General features: G+C 31.8%; 1 protein-coding gene across 4 annotated transcripts in view; it reads left to right on the top strand.

Moving 5' to 3' along the window:
• LOC145328781 (uncharacterized) overlaps positions 1 to 18,014 on the top strand; it is a 77,731-nt gene that overhangs the window by 28,473 nt on the left and 31,244 nt on the right. For all 4 annotated transcript variants that reach the window (XM_080172637.1, XM_080172635.1, XM_080172638.1 and 1 more), the window contains exons 21-24: positions 869 to 958; positions 8,161 to 8,235; positions 17,142 to 17,196; positions 17,799 to 18,004. In XM_080172637.1, the coding sequence (XP_080028763.1) occupies positions 869 to 958; positions 8,161 to 8,235; positions 17,142 to 17,196; positions 17,799 to 18,004 (426 nt within the window). The remainder of the gene's footprint in view (positions 1 to 868; positions 959 to 8,160; positions 8,236 to 17,141; positions 17,197 to 17,798; positions 18,005 to 18,014) is intronic.

Raw genomic sequence — 18,014 nt, 5'->3', positions numbered from 1 at the left:
TAAGTGAAGCTTAGGTTAGATAGGTCCAGAGAAGGTTTTAAACTTGTCCCACCTCTCTCCCCTCCTTAACTTTTTTAAAAAATTAATACCTATTGCTAAAAGGTTGGGGTTGCTGACTTTCCATTTCCCCCTTTCCCCTTACTAATGACCTTTCATGAGTATTCTTTTCAGGGATCGGAAGCCTCACGTAAGCCGCGTGTAAGCCTCAGTGAAATCGTGATTTTATCACTATAAAATTCAGCTGGATGTATAAAACGGCTCTTTAGCAGACAATCCTTCTTTCTTAAATTTTTTTTTCTGCTCACAAACAGGTTTAAAACTGAGGCTTATGCGCGGCTTACGTGAGGCTTCCGATCCCTGATTCTTTTAGTTCTTCGATTTTTTATGTGTATTTCTTGCCATTACTTAATTTGATTTAGAAAATTTATGTAGAAACTACCTATCAAAACTTAAATGGTTGAATTTTTATAATAAAAACTTTACAATAAAAAAGAATGAACAAGGTTTTAAACTAAAATATTTACTCACTGCTAAAAGTAAAACAAAATCTTTTTATGTAAAACATCACAAACACATTTTCATTGAAAAAAAGTTGGAAAAGTATGAAAGGTTTACTCAAGTAAAATGAAACAAAGCTTTTATGTTTGGTTATTTTCTTTATTCGTCTCGCTATTTGAGAATGAACAAGGATGACAATATACATAGAAGCTAAGCTCTATGTTCTTTTCTTTGACGTAAAATGTAACGGACAACCAACCCTTTGATTAGCATAAATGATTTAGAAGTTACACTCTTCGTCCGTTTCAAATCTTTTTTTGTAATTTTGTGTGTCATCATTGGGAATTTGACTCCAATTTCAATGTTTCAGGATGACTCAGAGGATGATGACTCCGACGGGAAGGCTGAGCCTGTGGAACTTGAGGATACCAGCAGCGAGGATAGTGATGATTTTGCTAAGGTAAGGTATCATCGGGGATGGAGGGGACATTGTGCTGTTTATTACATTAGTCCCCAAAGTTTTCTTATTCGTTGGCTTGACAACTTTGGGGACTATATTAAATTTTGTTTTTTCATTAGGACTAGTGTTCAAACGTTTCAACTACTAATTGTAATCTACATAAGGGGTAATTTTGTCCATCACTAATGGGGTTGTATATAAATAGATCAGCCATTGTCTTATCCCTTTAGAGCCCTATGTATCATCTAATTGTCTCTTGCTTTCATTTGAAGATTTATTAAGCTCACAACCCCCTTGCCTCTTTCCTAATTTTTTAAATAAATAGAAAATACCTACCTAATGGGTGGGGTTTCTTTTTTCCCCATGCATAAGTGTCCGGGGTAATTAAGTACCCACCAATATTACCAAACCTAACATGACCAAAAGGAGAAAGCAAACGAAGATTTACCCTCCCCCCCCCCCCCCTTACATCCCTATTTTCAATCCAAAATATGTGGGGGAAGGGGGTTATGTGCTTGACAAGGCACTATGAGGGAAATCGACAATTGTCTGTTTTTACGAATATACCTAATAATCATTATTTAGTTTATATTTAAGTTTAAGTATTTTCAAAACAATTGAATCAAATGCTTTACAAAAGTCTAAAACGAATAAATTAAAAAAATATTTGTATATTTTGTATACTCAGCTGTCTGTGTCTATAGTTTTAGTTTAGGAAGCCATAGTGGTGTATTTAATATTTATGTAAATTATTAAGGAATAGGAAACCGCAGTTTCAAAATGCGGCTCGTTTATAGCCGATGATCGTTGAATAATAGCTTGACCGCGGCTGAGATTTGTTGACTTACTAGCACCCGAGTATTTTTCATAATTGCCGCGGTTTGCTTATCAGCTTATAATCGCGATAAACTACATTTTTAGTGGCTGCGGTTGTGAATTGTTTAAAAGTTTAGGTAGCTTATTTATAAATAACTAGCTGCTACGCTTCTGGAGGCATATAGGGGTACTTATGGTTAAAGGGCCACCCCCCTATCAGGTTTTGTTTTAAAAGTAAAATTAGAAAAAATACTGCACGTGGAATTTTTTTTTAGGGGCGATTTCTCTTTTTTTTTGGGGGGGGGCAGCAATACGCACCTCATATCGGTTCATGGGTTAGTGAAAACCCTCGGTACACACAGACACACACTGATCCTGTTACATTAGATAAAAGTAGGGCTGCAAATTTGATAAAAAGTGTAGCTTGGCTGCGGCTACCAAGCCTTTATATTAATTTGGCAGTATATATTCAAATTTACATTTTAAACTTTCACAAAAATAATTCATATTGTAAGGAATAGATATTTTTGTTTCAATTATATTTAATTTACTAAAAATTATTCTTATAAATAAAGTACCTAGGTAGTAAGTTTTTTTTGTCTAGCTTAATATTTTGATAACTAACATTTTAAGGAAGCTCTATATAGGTCCCGGGATTGTTTTGTTCTATTATGATATGTTAATATTCAAAGTTTGGGATGGTTTAAGGCGATTTTTTTCCCTTAACTACTTCGTTTAATACAGCGTTAAAAATGGGAGTAGCTGCTTTTAATAGTTTAAGTTAAAGCAGGTAGTTTGTTATCCTTTTTGTATTTCTCAGCGTTTCGGAGCCGTTTGATTTTGGTGCGGCTCCAGCTCCAGCTCCGACCTAAAATCAAGAAAAACTCTACATATTTTTTCCTCCATTAAAAAATATTTTTTATTTTTGACTTTTGAAGGTTTTAAAAGTTCAATTTTTGATAAAAAAAGGGCATTTGCACATGACAAAACAGAGTTACCAATTTATAATTTGTAAAAAATCTCTTTATTTATCTAATCAGGAGCCGGAGCCGTAATTTTCGTTAAAAATATGACGGCTCCTGGCTCCGGCTCCGAAACACTGGTATTTCTAATACAATAACTGGAAGTCACTACTAGAAAAGCAAGAAATTAAGATAAATATTTTGATTTCGTTGCCTTAAAGAAAAATTGTCCTTGTTTTAATTGTAATAAGTTTCTTTGCTTTATCAATGTTTATTTTCACGGATTTCAAGGATATAGTTGCCCAAATGAGTTATCAAAACCATTTCTTTAACTTAGCACCATGCTATTATAACTTGACAAGCCCATACATTTAACGGCCAAATTTCTTTGTTAATTTAAAAAATTTTAAAGTCATAATTAGGGATTTATTTACAATATCTAGTCTGTCTTTTCATGAAAAGGGATAGTTGCATTAAATGCATTTGAACTTAATTTAGTGAACCGCACATTTTTTCCTAGTTATTGGGTTAAACTACATTTATATGGCATATACCTATTTGAAAGAATTTCAATTTTCTGCCACGTAGTTTTCAAGTCTTGATATTTTAAAAACTACGTGATAGAAAATTGAAATTCTTTCAAATATATGCCATATAAATGTAGTTCAACCAATCAATCAGGAAAAAATATGCGGTTCACAAATTAAGTTCAAATGCATTTCGTGGAACTACCCCTTTACACTACATCACTAAAATTTTTATTTTGGTGTAATTGTTCTTATATTGATAGTTATTAACTAAAATAGTTTAAAACCATCCCATCCCTAAAAGTCCCTAAATAATATTAAAGTTAAGATTTATGAGTCTACACTCTTCCATACCAAACTAGGATATTAACCAGGAATAGAGGCATAGGTCATTTATAAATTATTATTTTTTTCTCCTAAATAATTAGTACAAGTTATCCGGCGTTTTCCTATTAGAAATATTTTTTTCAATTTTGTTAGTTCTGTCGGGGGGGGGGGGGGGGGGGAATGTTACCTTGTAATCTACTAATGAGGGCCTTTAGATCCCTGGGATTATGTGGCACTGAAAAGTTGATATATTTTCATTATCTGAAAGTAGTGATTTTCACTTTGAAACATTGTTAATTATTTTTTGGGATCATTGAAAGGAAACGAAGTAGTGGGTTTCGTCGTATTTTCACAGTAGCTTTTCTCCTATTTCTAAACCCCGGCGGGGCCAATTTCCTAACTCTTCGGGGCAATCATCAACATTTACCTTTCCTAAAATAACCTATCAAAGCTTCTTTGAAAATACGATAAAACCCGCTTCTTCGTTTTCTTTCAATGATCCAATTTTTGTTTTACTTAGCCAAAATTTTGAGGAAAAATTATGCCTATATTTTCCTTAGAAGGATGATACTCTCTCCCTTCTAATTTTAATCTACCAGCAATAAGCTTCCTGGCAAATTCAAACCATTCGGTCTTATGGTTTCCAAGATTTCAGTGGTGCATACATAAATATACTCCACATAAATAACTTTTTATTGATACTTTACGCAAGTAGGTACAATCTGAAAAACTAAGATATTAATCTGTGTAATGTAACATTCTTGTTTATGTAGTAATCTAATGTAGGAATTTAATAAAGTAAAGCAAAGTAAATAACAAGGATGGTCATTTTCATATTCAGACGGAAAAGTATTTTTTTCTGGTTTTAAGTATTAATAGTGGAAATAGGACTATGGTGCAACAATTGATATACAACCCTTTCATTCTACCTATAAGTATCCTTAGGCAGACGGAAATGCTTTTGAAAAAAATTTCCAGTATGGTTCGAAACCGATTAATATCTGCTGGATTAGAACCTGTTCTTAGCCTTACTGAAGAATTATGTATAGTTTTGTATTACTTGGTATACTTAATGAAACCAACAAATATAACGCGATGCATTGAATAACAATTACAGTTTGTTTTTAAACCTAAGGATAAAGTAAATTTTAAGAGTTGCTATGTATCAGAACACGCACAACTCTTTATTTGTCATGCAACTAACAAATTATTTTTTTTGTTGTAAAAACCTTTAGTTGTTAATACGTAAGAAAAATAATAGAATGTACATTTTCTTTCAAAGCAAGTATAAAGTTATATGGTATAATCCTTTGTTTTGACGAGTTTAATACACTTTACCCCTCCTCCCCCCCTCATTCACTCTTGCTATAAATGTGTATATAGCACGTTAGGGCAGCTCTAACCTTGCGGGGCTTTCCTAGCAGTAATATTTAATAATCCTTATAAATACTTTTTTTTGGTTCCACGACAAACGTAGGAGTCCCAAACGTAGGAGTGGAAAAACATCGGAGTGGACAGACGCAGGAGTCCCAAACGTCGGAGTGGGACAAACGCAGGAGTGGGACAAACGTCGGAGTGGACAAACGCAGGATTTTTGGGACAAACGTCGGAGTGGACAAATGCAGGAGTCCCAATTTTTTTTACAATTTTGATTTTTTTTCAATTTTGAATTTTTATACAACCACCCCTTCCCCCCCCTCCCTTGGTCCCCTTATTTTTCTTAGTTAGGTTAGTAGGTTAGGTTATAGGCCAGGGGGCCGAGCGCTGCGGCCATAACAATTATTTTGTAGACAGGGGTATAAAAAAATTTCAAAAAAATAAAATTTAAAATAGCGGACACTCCTGCGTTTTACTTAAGCAATGTCCACTCCGACGTTTGGGACTCTTGCGTTTGGGACTCCTACGTTTGGGGTAGAACCCTTTTTTTTATATCTAAAATAGTTTGTTTTAGATCTTCTTTTGAGTAAATTGAAATTGCCTGTAATATCTTTAGGAAAATAATATTTTATTTTGATATGAACGCATATGTATTATACGATGGAGCTATTAAAATAATGATTTAACAACAATTAACAGTGTTGGATTAAGTGAACAAAGTCTGGAAATTTAAATAGCATCGTTTTTTTATTTGTAACTGTTCTAGCTGCGCTAATTATTGGTCAATTTTAAGTAGCTTGTGTCTGTCCTTCTGTATGTCTGTAATGTTAGAGGTTTGCAAATTATCATATCCCAATTCCCATTACTTATTTCCCATCCCTGTTCTCCCCCCCCCCCCCCCCCCCATCACTGTGTAACATAATGAGTATGATTCATACTTCCAGTATGACGCAACTTTCATATTCAGTATTTTCAAAGATGAAGCAACTTTTAATGTTATACAATTTCCGAAATTTTTTGACGTTATACTTTTCTTTATCTTTCAACGTATATTTTTCTGATTTCAAATAGGTTCGCTTTTATCGGCAGGTATCTCTCTATTTTTTTTTTAAACGGAACTAAATATTGATTTATATGCTTATGTTTGCGTATTGCAATATTACCCTACCTTATCTCTGCCTATTTGTATTGTTAGGATAAAGTAGCAGTGAATAATGATCAAAGGTTTTATATATCAAAGAACGTCATTATTTAGTTAGGATTCTTGTGGGCTAAACCAATTATCTCCAGTGATAATTATCAAAATTACCCCTTTTGTAGATTAAAATTGTTTGATGTACAGTTTTAAAACATGCAAATGAGCAAGATTTAATCTAAGTAGGGTTCTTAAGTTATGAATTATACGGACTTTTCTAAAAATCTACAAATAGAATTGTTAATTTCTAAATGCCTTTTCCCCATAAAGGCATGTGTTATTTACAATAACTAAATGTCAATATTTATTTACGATAACTTTTAGTAATAGTTGAAAAAAGGTAATATACATTTACAAGTGAAAACCTTTCTGTTAAATAAATATTTCAAATTGAGCCTTTTAGTATATAAGGTTATTAGGTTAGTAAATCAGAATCATTATTGTGAGAGATTCTCGCATACCCTCATAAATGTTATGACTACCCTATCCCATCCACTGACCATGGAGGACACTATTAGCAACCTAAATCATTTCTTACACCGTTGCTTTTATGCAAATATTTATTCTTGATATCCTGGCATTTATCAATAAGTTTATTGTGAACCGTGTCAATATTTTTAATTAAAACTTGGAAGCTTTGTAAATAATATATTATTCATAAGAGAGAGAGAGGACAATGGGCTGTTTGTTACACTAGTTCCCAATGTTTTACAATAATGTTTTCTTATTCGTTGGCTTACAAACTTTAGAGGCATTGTTTTTTGATTGGTGGGTTAATTGAGTTGAATGTTGAAACGTTTTAACCACTAATTGTTATATAGAGTAGTTATTTTGTGTATCATCATTGGGGATGTAGCCATTGTCTGATCCCTGATTATTCATCTAATTTTCCATTTTCACTTTCTTTTATATATTTCAGGGATTCAAGGATAATTCAACATAAAAAATAAAAATATTTCCAGTAAAATTCTCCTTGCTTAATAACTAATAAGTTGCAGCCATTTTGAATTTTTTGGCAATAATGAACCTAAAAACAAAAGTTGCTCATTGCTCAACAAATGGGTGAGCCAAATTTTAAAGTGGCATGCTAAACAAATTTACTTGCCCTCTAGTACTTTCAGAAGCTGATATACCTAGAAGGGTACCTAGGCTGTGTTGACTTTTTTTTAGGAAGTTAATTTTATTAAAAACTAGCAAATAGTCATAAAATATTAAAAGATTTTATTTTGTTCAAATATAAGGTAGGTATTAGTTTGCTTTTTTTATTTGCAATAGAGAAAAAAAGCCTAGACTGTTCATTTTCATTTTATTCCTCTAAATAATCTCTATTATATTGTAGGTTGTAGTACGAGAGAGCTATACAGAGGAGTCTGGATGTTAATTACTCTAACTAATCTCAATTATATTGAAGGTTGTAGTACGAGAGAGCTATACTGAGGAGTCTGGATGTTTATTACTCTAACTAATCTCTATTATATTGAAGGTTGTAGTACGAGAGAGCTATACAGAGGAGTCTGGATGTTTATTACTTTAACTAATCACTATTTTATTGTAGGTTGTAGTACGAGAGAGCTATACAGAGGAGTCTGGATGTTTATTACTCGTAACTAATCTCTATTATATTGTAGGTTGTAGTACGAGAGAGCTATACAGAGGAGTCTGGATGTTTATTACTCTAACTAATCTCTATTGTATTGAAGGTTGTAGACTAGTACGAGAGAGCTATACTGAGGAGTCTGGATGTTTATTACTCTAACTAATCTCTATTGTATTGAAGGTTGTAGACTAGTACGAGAGAGCTATACAGAGAAGTCTGGATGTTTATTAGTCTAACTAATCTCTATTATATTGAAGGTTGTATTACAAGATAGCTATACTGAGGAGTCTGGATGTATATTACTCTAACTAATCTCTATTATATTATAGGTTGTAGTACGAGAGAGCTATACTGAGGAGTCTGGATGTTTATTACTCTAACTAATCTCTATCATATTGTAGGTTGTAGTACGAGAGAGCTATACAGAGGAGTCTGGATGTTTAGTCCCTCCCACCAGTACTCTACCGACCTCTCAGGTTATACATTATACTTCTCTTTCTCTCCGTGGTTTCTATAATTGTGGAATTTAGTGTGTCACAGTTCATTTTCTGCTCTAGCTGGTTCCTTCAAATTTTAAAAATTCAATTGTGACTGTAGGTATGTTAGTTATTTATCGCATCGTATTATAGACATTTCACGGATATAAGCAATGAAAATTTACATACCTTAACTGGTATTAGTTTTATGATTTTTAGTTCAATATTCGTGGAAAATTGTCTCTAATACGAGTCTATAAATGATTTTTTAGTATGGCTGAGAAACTGTTCTAATCCAGCGGATATTAATCGGTTTCGAATCCATTCTGAAAAATAACAAAGATTAAAATTTAGAACCCTTTTAAAAATAAGATTTTTTTTGTTTACAAACAATACCCTTTACTTCAGGTGTTAAGTTATGCACTGCTATTTCCATTACAACGCTTAATCAATAAAGTTGTACTCTACCATTGCACTTTCCCTCCCTTTATTTGACCTCTGACCTTTTGTTGATTTTGACGCAATATTCAAAAAACGGAATTATCAATATTTTAGTTTATTACTGGTATGTATTTTTATGAGTTTTTTCTTAAATACAAAATTGAAAATTATCAATGAGGTTTTAAGCTTTATGTAGAACCTTAAGTTAATCTGATTAATAAGGAAAATCTTTACAGATAATCAATATTTTTATAATCCTATTTTAAGAAAAGTACACTTTTTTATACTGTTTATACAGGTCTTGATTGTTATTTGTTTGACGACTTTATATTGTTTAAGGGGGTGGGAAAAAAATGGGAAGAGAAGGGAGTGAAGAAGGCCTAACATTACAAACGAAGGACAGACGCAAGCACGTATTGAATAGCTTCGCTAATAATGTAAAATATGGATACGAAGTTATTAGGCCTTACATGTTTTTGCAATGCTATCAAAAGTAGGTAAAACAAACTAACAAAGGATCAATTTCATTGTTAAAACTTCATATGGGAGGGGGGTGGTTTGCCTTCTGACATTGCGGGGCTATTCTGTACCCAATTTAACCTAACTTAACGTAATAATTAAGTAGAACACACAAAAAAATACCCAACCCAGTTTTTTTTCATTTCGTTACAAAATAAGTGGTGGGGGGGGGGGGGGGAGGAGTTGCTCGACTAAGCGCTTTTGGAAACCACCAATGAACTTGCATTATTGAAAAAAGTTTTTGTATGTACTTTATCCTGATTGAAATAAAATTCCCATTTAAAATGAATCACTAGTTAACATTTTGTTTTGTACTTGTTAAACTTTATATATTTATATCCATTTTCTAATAGAAAAATAAGCATGAAAATATCTATAAAATCGGGGCTTAAAATTAACCAAACACAAATGCATAAATTATTTCGGACTTCCAATTGTACTTGATTGTAACATAATACGTTTTGTGCTCTAATTCATGTAAAAAAACAATGGCTATATATTTTTCCCGCATTTGAGACGTACTGACTGACGGATAGGCACTTTTTGTACAAAAGCCTCGCTGTTGAAAATAGCAAGGCACTGACATTTATAAAATATATATTTTCTCCCAGTATTAAATTAAAGCTTTGCATGATATAAAACTGGTAAAAAGAAGGGGGAGAAAGCATTGTTTTTTTTTCCAGAGGTTTTGTAACAGGTTGTCTCATACAAAAACATCAAAATCAATTAAAGCTTAAATGACAAATTATCGAATTCATAAAACAATTTTAAGGCTTTTTGAATAAATCAAATATCATTCTGACGTTTAATTGCATGTTTGCTCATAAATTTTTTTTGTCTGTCTGAAGCTTAATTTGTTGTTAATTGCTGAACCCATCAGGTTTATGATGAATGAACCTATTGGTCCTGTGGTGGTTTAAAGCTATTTTCTTGGGGGTTGGGACACATTAAAAAAACTTTGGGGTACAAATATGCAAATTTCCTTGATTTCTTATATAGGGTGAAGCCCCTAAGGGCTAGAGGCGTAGCAATGGTACGTAAAAAAGAACTTTCCCAAAATTAATTATCTAACTGGATAATTTTTCAAAAAAATATTTACAATTTTGTTTGTTCAAATAAACTCCCCTTGGTTTTTAGTGTAGAAAATAAATGTGTAAGGTGTTGTTTAATAATTTATATCCAACGAGTGAACTATAATTTTTTTCATAACTTTTGTACGTTATTTAGAACACAGTTTTCTGACAAAATAGAAATTCTATCAAATAGAAAGATTATCACATAAAATATATTAAAATGGGACTAATTTTAGAAAATTTTAAACATGCGATGAATTAAAATTGTGAATTTCCTTTTAGTAGGTCTGTTTGTCTGTAACGCTTCAAGATAGTCGGCTGAAATTTTTTGTGAATATTCCCTATTCTATTCATTGATCCGTCGGTCTGTCAGTTATACTGTCAAAATATCAATGCTATCAAGATATTAAGACATTTGTAAAGGGACTGGGGATTTTTATATAAGGGGGGAGGGGGGGGGGGTTAATGCAACCATGTAATCTATAGAGCTAAAAGTAATATGCGAAACGATTTATATCACATTAAGTTCTTTGGCTATAGGTACCACCCTTTTCGGTTAATAAAACCCTAATAAAACCCATTTTTGTTGTAAAAACCGGGTAAATACCCATTAAAACATGTAAAATATGTGCCATGGGCTGCCAAACCGGGCCTATATAGAACGTAAAAAAATGATTCAAAAATCATATAAAAAATAAGAATTTGAATAAAACGAATTAAAAAATGGATGTAGTTGGCAATAAACTTTAAATTTCACGAAAAAAATCAGCAACTTTACTACAGAAACAAAAAAGTTAGAAGGGGTATTTTAAAATCACCTCGTTTTTCTTGATTTTCCAATTTTGTTGAGCTATACCAGCAAACGGAAGTAAGCAAAACTGCCTGCTCCAAGGGGAAATGAAAACTAGGGTAATAGAGGGGGGATTCATAGTGTCAAATGATGCAATTAAGAAACTAGGAACCAGTTCTTTTTGGTTTTCTGGAACCAGTTGATAAAAACCGGTTCGGCACTAATGGGTTAATGATAAATTTGCCCTGAAAATTGGCAACAAACGGCTAAACGGCTGAGCCGCCAGCTGTTACTTTTCCAACTTTTTGTTCGATTTAGGGAAAAGAGACCTACCAAGGATTACTCATGCAAAATTTCAGATCGAAGTTCGAATTCTAAGTGCCATTTAATTATAGATTACGAGATGGTTGCATTAACCCCCCCCCCCCTTCAATTCTTTGTTTTGAATATCTGCTCTTTGAATCTCTTTTGTCTATATTTCTTTCAATGTTTTTGTCTTCGCTACTTAAGGAACGTGTTATCCTTGTTTCAATATTATTTACTTGTTTATAAGCGTCCTTATAATCCTTATTTTTCCAATATCACGTAAATACACCTTGTTATGTAAGTTATTTATAAAATATTATCAAAAAGTTCACATAATGCATAAATTTTCAGACACTCTTTGCATGGACATTGATAATTTTAATAGAAGTTATTCATTTGTACTTAAAGATCTCGCTAACCGCTTAACTTTATGGCGCTTTACGGTAAAGCTTTTTTCGTGCTCCGGGAAGGTTTTATGAGGAATATATTGAGGGGCGGGGGAACCTCCACTCCCCTTGGTAAAAATAGACCCCATAAGTTTTTTTAACTGGTTGTTGGTCAACTACCCCTTATTTTCCCCTCCCTCTTTTCTTAAAAGTTACCCAGGAGGTATATTAGGATAACAGATCTGTAGTATAGATTTTTATACAGATAACTACCTCCCCCCCCCCCCCCTTTTAATTACCTTTTTCGTCTGCTAGCAAATTGTTTTCTGCTACTTGGTTGTGTTAATATTCCCGTTACTATTGATTCTCAAATACCCAAATGAGAGTCAGCACAAGGCCATTGCGATAGGGAAATACAGTTATTAAACCTTACTCCCTTTAGTATTTTGATAGTTTTGGATGCAGCCACTTGGCATAAGGTTTAATAGATTAATTTTAATAACTAGTTGAAAAAGTATTATCACATACAAAGAATCTTATCGTTAAAGAAGCTTATTAACTTAAATGTTCTTTTTCTAAAGAAAACATATCCCTGCGTATCCTTATCATCATTGATCAATTTTGCATTTTACAACATACCTAATAACAGTGGCTTTTATCCTTTCAAAATAAATTTCAGGCTTTTTTTTAAAAAACAAGATTGACAGTTCGCCTAAAAAAACTACTAGACCCTAATGTAAAATACCTATAGAAATATAGAAAATACGTGGGTATTATAACCAGGGAAAATTGTCATCAATTTAGTTTGCTAACATGGACTTCACTTATTAGTCAGTTAGTTCATCCAGTAGGAGGAGAGGGGATTGGGCAAAGGAGGTGAGTCATTATTTTTACCAGCTATAAGTTTCACTTTATTAAAGTACATGATAATCTTGTGTAAGATCCAAGTAATAATAAATCCATTTAAAATAAATAAAAGTGAACCTCCTATTCTTGAAAAAACTAAACTTATTAAATTTGGCAAAAAATTTAGTAATTCTTTTTGTAAAAAAAATATGTCAATGATTAAAAATTAATTTCCCTTAACTTCCTATGATGGAGTAACGTATATTCTAAAAGTATAAATAGGATTATTAATAAAAAGTAAAAACTTGTAGATAAAAATAGGATATTCATTCATTTATCTTTTAATAGAGAAAACTTTGATAAGATATTTTTTTATTAACAAGCTGCCATTTTCGTTGTGATAAACTAAAATTTTTTAAACGCTGAGCAAGGTGTTCTAATGTATAAGATAATAGAAGATAAATTGATTGCAAAAATACATTTTTGCAGATAAATATTATTTGTTTAAGAGTTTGGTCATTGCTAGTTAGTACAGCTGAATCAGGTTTATAATCAGGTTTATTCCTGTGTCCATAGATTAATAACTGAGAAGTAGGCGTGGATGTCAATTCACTTCTGCTCAAGATTTCCAGAGAAAAAAAAACTGGTACTGCTTTTAATTGAAACGAGTTCCTTTGGGAAAGTGAAGATACCCTTCCCCAATATAGTTACTAACCTTCCCTGGTTCTATAAGATGTTTTACTGTAAAGGAGAACCATATCGGTTCAGCGGTTAGCGAGATCCTTTGCTAGAGACAAAATGTGCTTCATACTCTATTTAATAGGATTTTTATTGGTTGATTAAACTTTTTAGCAGAGGGTTCATCATCATAGAGGAGGATATATATCAGTTTATCCATTGTCTAATCCCTCAAATATAATATTGCAAATATGGACCACTATGCTTTTGCAATGATATGCGTAAATGAATGTACACCCAGGGGTCTAAAGGGATACGACAATAACCGATATATTGATGTACATCCCAATGATGATACACAATATTATCCCTTCTGTAGTTTACAATTAGTGGTTGAAACGTTCGGACACTCAACTTAATAAACCAACCAATCAAAATACATTTTAAGACCCAAAAATTGTTAAGCCAGGGAATAAGAAAACGTATACATAAAACTTGAAGGACTAATGTAATAAACAGCCCATTGTCCCCTCCCTTACTGATGTACACGAGTTGTGTGTACTAGATAGGTTATTTCCTAACATGAAATCCAATATTTGATTATTATAAACTTTTTTCTCTTCTAACACAGGAAAACATACTAAGAGGGTGTTGCTACAATATTGCTAGGACTGCAAATATTTTAGTAAAATTTATCTTAACCCTGCAGCAGCAGGGTCTATTTTGTTCTTAACTAGATAAAAGGGGTCACGAAATGCATTTGAACTTAAATTAGTGAACCGCATATTTTTTCCTAGTTAATGTGTTAAACTACATTTATAAAGCAAATATTTGAAATAAATTCAATTTTCTACCACGTAGTTTTTAAAATATCAAAACTTGAAAATGGTATTTTTGTGATATATGCAATAGAAAAAGACGATTTTCAAGTCTTGATATTTTAAAAATAAAATAAAATGTTTGTTTTTTTGAAGTAACGGTTCAATCTGACTCCGGACATTCAGTAAATATGGAGTAGCTGTACTCGATTATATAATTGTCTGGAAAAATGTTAACATGATCTGATCATATTTTAGATTAGACATTGATAACAGTGAGCTAACATTGATTTTGAAAAAATAAAATTAAATTTAGATAAGTTAATTTAAGTGTATTAAATAATTGCAATGATTCGAGGCGAACAGACAAAGTTAATTTAGTGATGTTTTGAGTTCAAATGTCTCTTATTTCTGTACGATATTAGAAAACAAGGATGACAACATCCTATTACCAGAGAAAGATTAATTGCTATAAAGTCTTTGCTTATTGATCAAATTAAAATGAGAAATTGTAAACACATCCTCAAAGAATCACCTTACACAATTGCACACTGGACATACAGGTTATAAAAAGGATACTTATTGACGTCGGGGAATGTTCACCAAAAAAAAACGAATTAAAGTGACCAATTAGGAAATATTACCTTATTAGATTTTTGTTTATTTCTGTTCTTTTGATTAATCTGTAGTATTACTAATTAAGTCTAAATATTGTTTTACGAAATATTAATAATTATTTACTATCTACCTACTCAGAAGGAAAATATTTTTCTTTTTTTCATAGATTCTTTATTTTATGCAAGCTGCTACGCCCCTAGAGACATCTCACCTAGCATATTGAGCTCTGTATTTTTAAAGGATGATAATAAATATAGCCCAAATCCACCTTAAGACTAAGAGTTCGATATAAAATTAGTCTAAATTATCCCAAGTGAATTTGTAAAGCTTTAAGTTATTAGTTATTATCAATCCAGTGGTTAGCAAGATCTAAAGAAACAAACAAACAAATACCTTATTATTTTTAATTGGATATTCAATTTTACCAGTCCCTATTGACTTATAACTTTGATATTTTCATTAAAACATTATAGAGTAGATACGCTTCTAAAAAATCAATACATATTGATGATTAGTTTTATGACAATTTGGCTACAAACTTATACCAATATGTATAAAAAGAAAAGATTATTTTTAGAAAGCCGTATATCATAACATAACATATCAATAAACATATGAATTAGGATTGATTTATACACAAAAAATTTAGGATCGTGGAAGGAAAATGAAGTAGCAGGTTTCATCGTATTTTCACAGTAGCTTTTGATACGTTATTTTAGGTAAGGTAAAATTTAAAGATTGCCCCGCAGGGTTAGACCCTCCCCCTCCCCCCTCGCTTAGGCTATAGGTATATAGGAGAAAAACTACTGATATGATTTTTAATCAAAAGTTTGACCAAACCCGGGTTTTTAGAAATGTTAAGTAAATGGTTTTAAAATACAATATATAATCATGAAAAATTATTGGTATATACATACAATTATGATCAAAACAGAAGAGAAAGAATTTATTTATCTATTTTTAAAAGTTTCTTTAGAATTCCAATTTCTAATTTCTAGTTATAGAAAATATTCAAATAAATGTAAAAACATTTTTAGGAACATGTTATAATTTACTAAATTTACTACTAACTTAATATAAAACTTATAAAAACCTAATATACCCGCTGTTTTTTTTATAACATATGTACAAAAAATCCTGGTTTGGGTTTTTGGGTTGGGTTATGGGTTAACAACCCTGTTACAGAACAGGAAAGCAACTCTTTGTAATGTCTCAATTAAAATAGACGGCCAATTATTTGTTCAAATATTTTGCTATGACATTATAAATTTACAAGTACTGTTCTGTTATTTCAGTCTATTTGTTTTGTTATGAATAGACTTGATTGACATTTTTAACATGACCAAAAAAATAATATCGAAAAATTATTCGTTATTAATAAAATAAATTAGTTTGAATATATATGTAAATTGTAAAGTACAAAAAAAGTTTATATTGACAGTTATATTAATATTGATTGGTAAGTTTTTGTATCAAAGCTACTTAACTGATAATTCAGATGGTCTGTCAAATTTTCTTGCTCTTTTTTTTCTCCTTTCTCATTCAGCATTGTCCTAATGATGATCTTTATATGCTTGTTATATCGTTGATCTCGGCAATTTAGAATTGTCCTATTTAATATCAAACAATAAGGTACATTTTAGAAATCGTAGCAATATTATAATCATTATTAGAAAGTTCCTAATAAATAAGTTTTAAACTGGTTTTCTGCCATTATTGAAAGCATACTGTAGTTGAAAATTAAATGCGTCGTCATCTAGCGTGATGAGCGTGAGCGACGACATATTGACTAATGTCTAGAATGTCTAGATTATAGAGAAGCTTTGCTTCAACCCAAATAACCCAGGGTAATTTTATACACGTTTATTTATAGGCAAACAAAACAATACTGAAATGAATATTTATAGATTTGGTTGGGTATGATTGCTTCCCTTCATGTATTTGGGGTGGAAGGAATGTCCAGAATATTAAAATAGAATTACATTTAATCAGGGGTGTATATTTTACATGGGATCCCCTGCTCAGGGGGGGGGGGGGGAAATAAAAAATAAGTGGTTGGAGGGAAAAAAAATGTAAAAATTAAGAAAACTGAAAACATTTTTTCCAGTTCCCGAGGGGGGAATCAGGCTGGTGGTGAAAAAAAAATTTAAAAATGTGTGGTAGGAGGAATAAAATAAATTAAATATAGAGTTCTTTAAATATTTTTCCATTTTCCCCCTACTTGGTGAGAAAAAACTAGGGGGGGAAGAAAAATAAAAAATTTTGTAGCAGGGGAAAAAAAATAAATCTTCTGCAGAATATACACCCCTGCATTTAATTAAGCAAAATTACTATTATTATAGGAACATAGCTGCTACACTAGGTACATTTGTTCATTTCATTTGTCTTGCTTGTTCTAAATAATAATTTGTGTAATTAAATTTTTTTTCAGGACGCTGAAATTGTTAATCTAGAAGATATTTCACCCTCTCCAAATGCGATTCCAGGTATTGAAATCTTAAATACTCAAATAGCTGGATGCACAGTAGTAAGACCTACAAAATATTTTAGGGTTTAACGTTACAGTTTATTTCTTAATGTATCATCAAAAGTAGCATATTTACTTGTTCTCTATACATTACCACACAAGAAGGTATTTTTAGATATTTTTGAGTCTTTTTACATTAATGAAAGTTTGAAAAATTTCTTAATAATAATTTGTGGATGGGTCTTACTTACATAGTCTACAATTATTTAAGTAGCTTTGTATTGGTTCTTTTTTTCAAGCTTTTTTTCAGAAGTTTTATCAATCATCCTAAGATATTTGTCCCTGTTTTAGAGAAGTCCCCCCCCCCCTTTTTTTGGTATTTTTATTTTAGTTTTGTTTGTCTGAAGCTAAAGAACTGCTTTATAAATGTTTTTTTTTGTGGTTTTAGGCCTTTTTCCTGACCTCCTTCGACCAATCCCCCTAGAGACACGCATAGGAGTACAGACGAAATGTAAATGATATTATTCTATTTTTCTTCATATCATTACGTGTTATTTCATTATATGCATGTTGTGTCCTTCATTATAGAAGACAGTTGAGGTTTATTTTGAAATATTTTAGAAGTGAATGAAACCATGGAGGCCGGTGAGGCACTACTAACCAAAGAAAATCCCCCAATCCACAACAACAATGAACAGCTGATTGACCAAAACAATGATCACGTGACCGCTGGTGATCAGCTGATGGACAATGACCACCTGACCTCTGTGGATCAGATCACGGATCAGTTGTCACTGTTGGCCACGAAAAGAAGTGAAACTGAAAAGGTAAATGCTT

Source organism: Acartia tonsa, chromosome 9, assembly GCF_053477335.1.
Source record: "Acartia tonsa isolate MP-2025a chromosome 9, ASM5347733v1, whole genome shotgun sequence".
NCBI classification, from domain to species: Eukaryota; Metazoa; Arthropoda; class Copepoda; order Calanoida; family Acartiidae; genus Acartia; species Acartia tonsa.
This window is presented reverse-complemented; position numbering and strand designations above follow the sequence as displayed.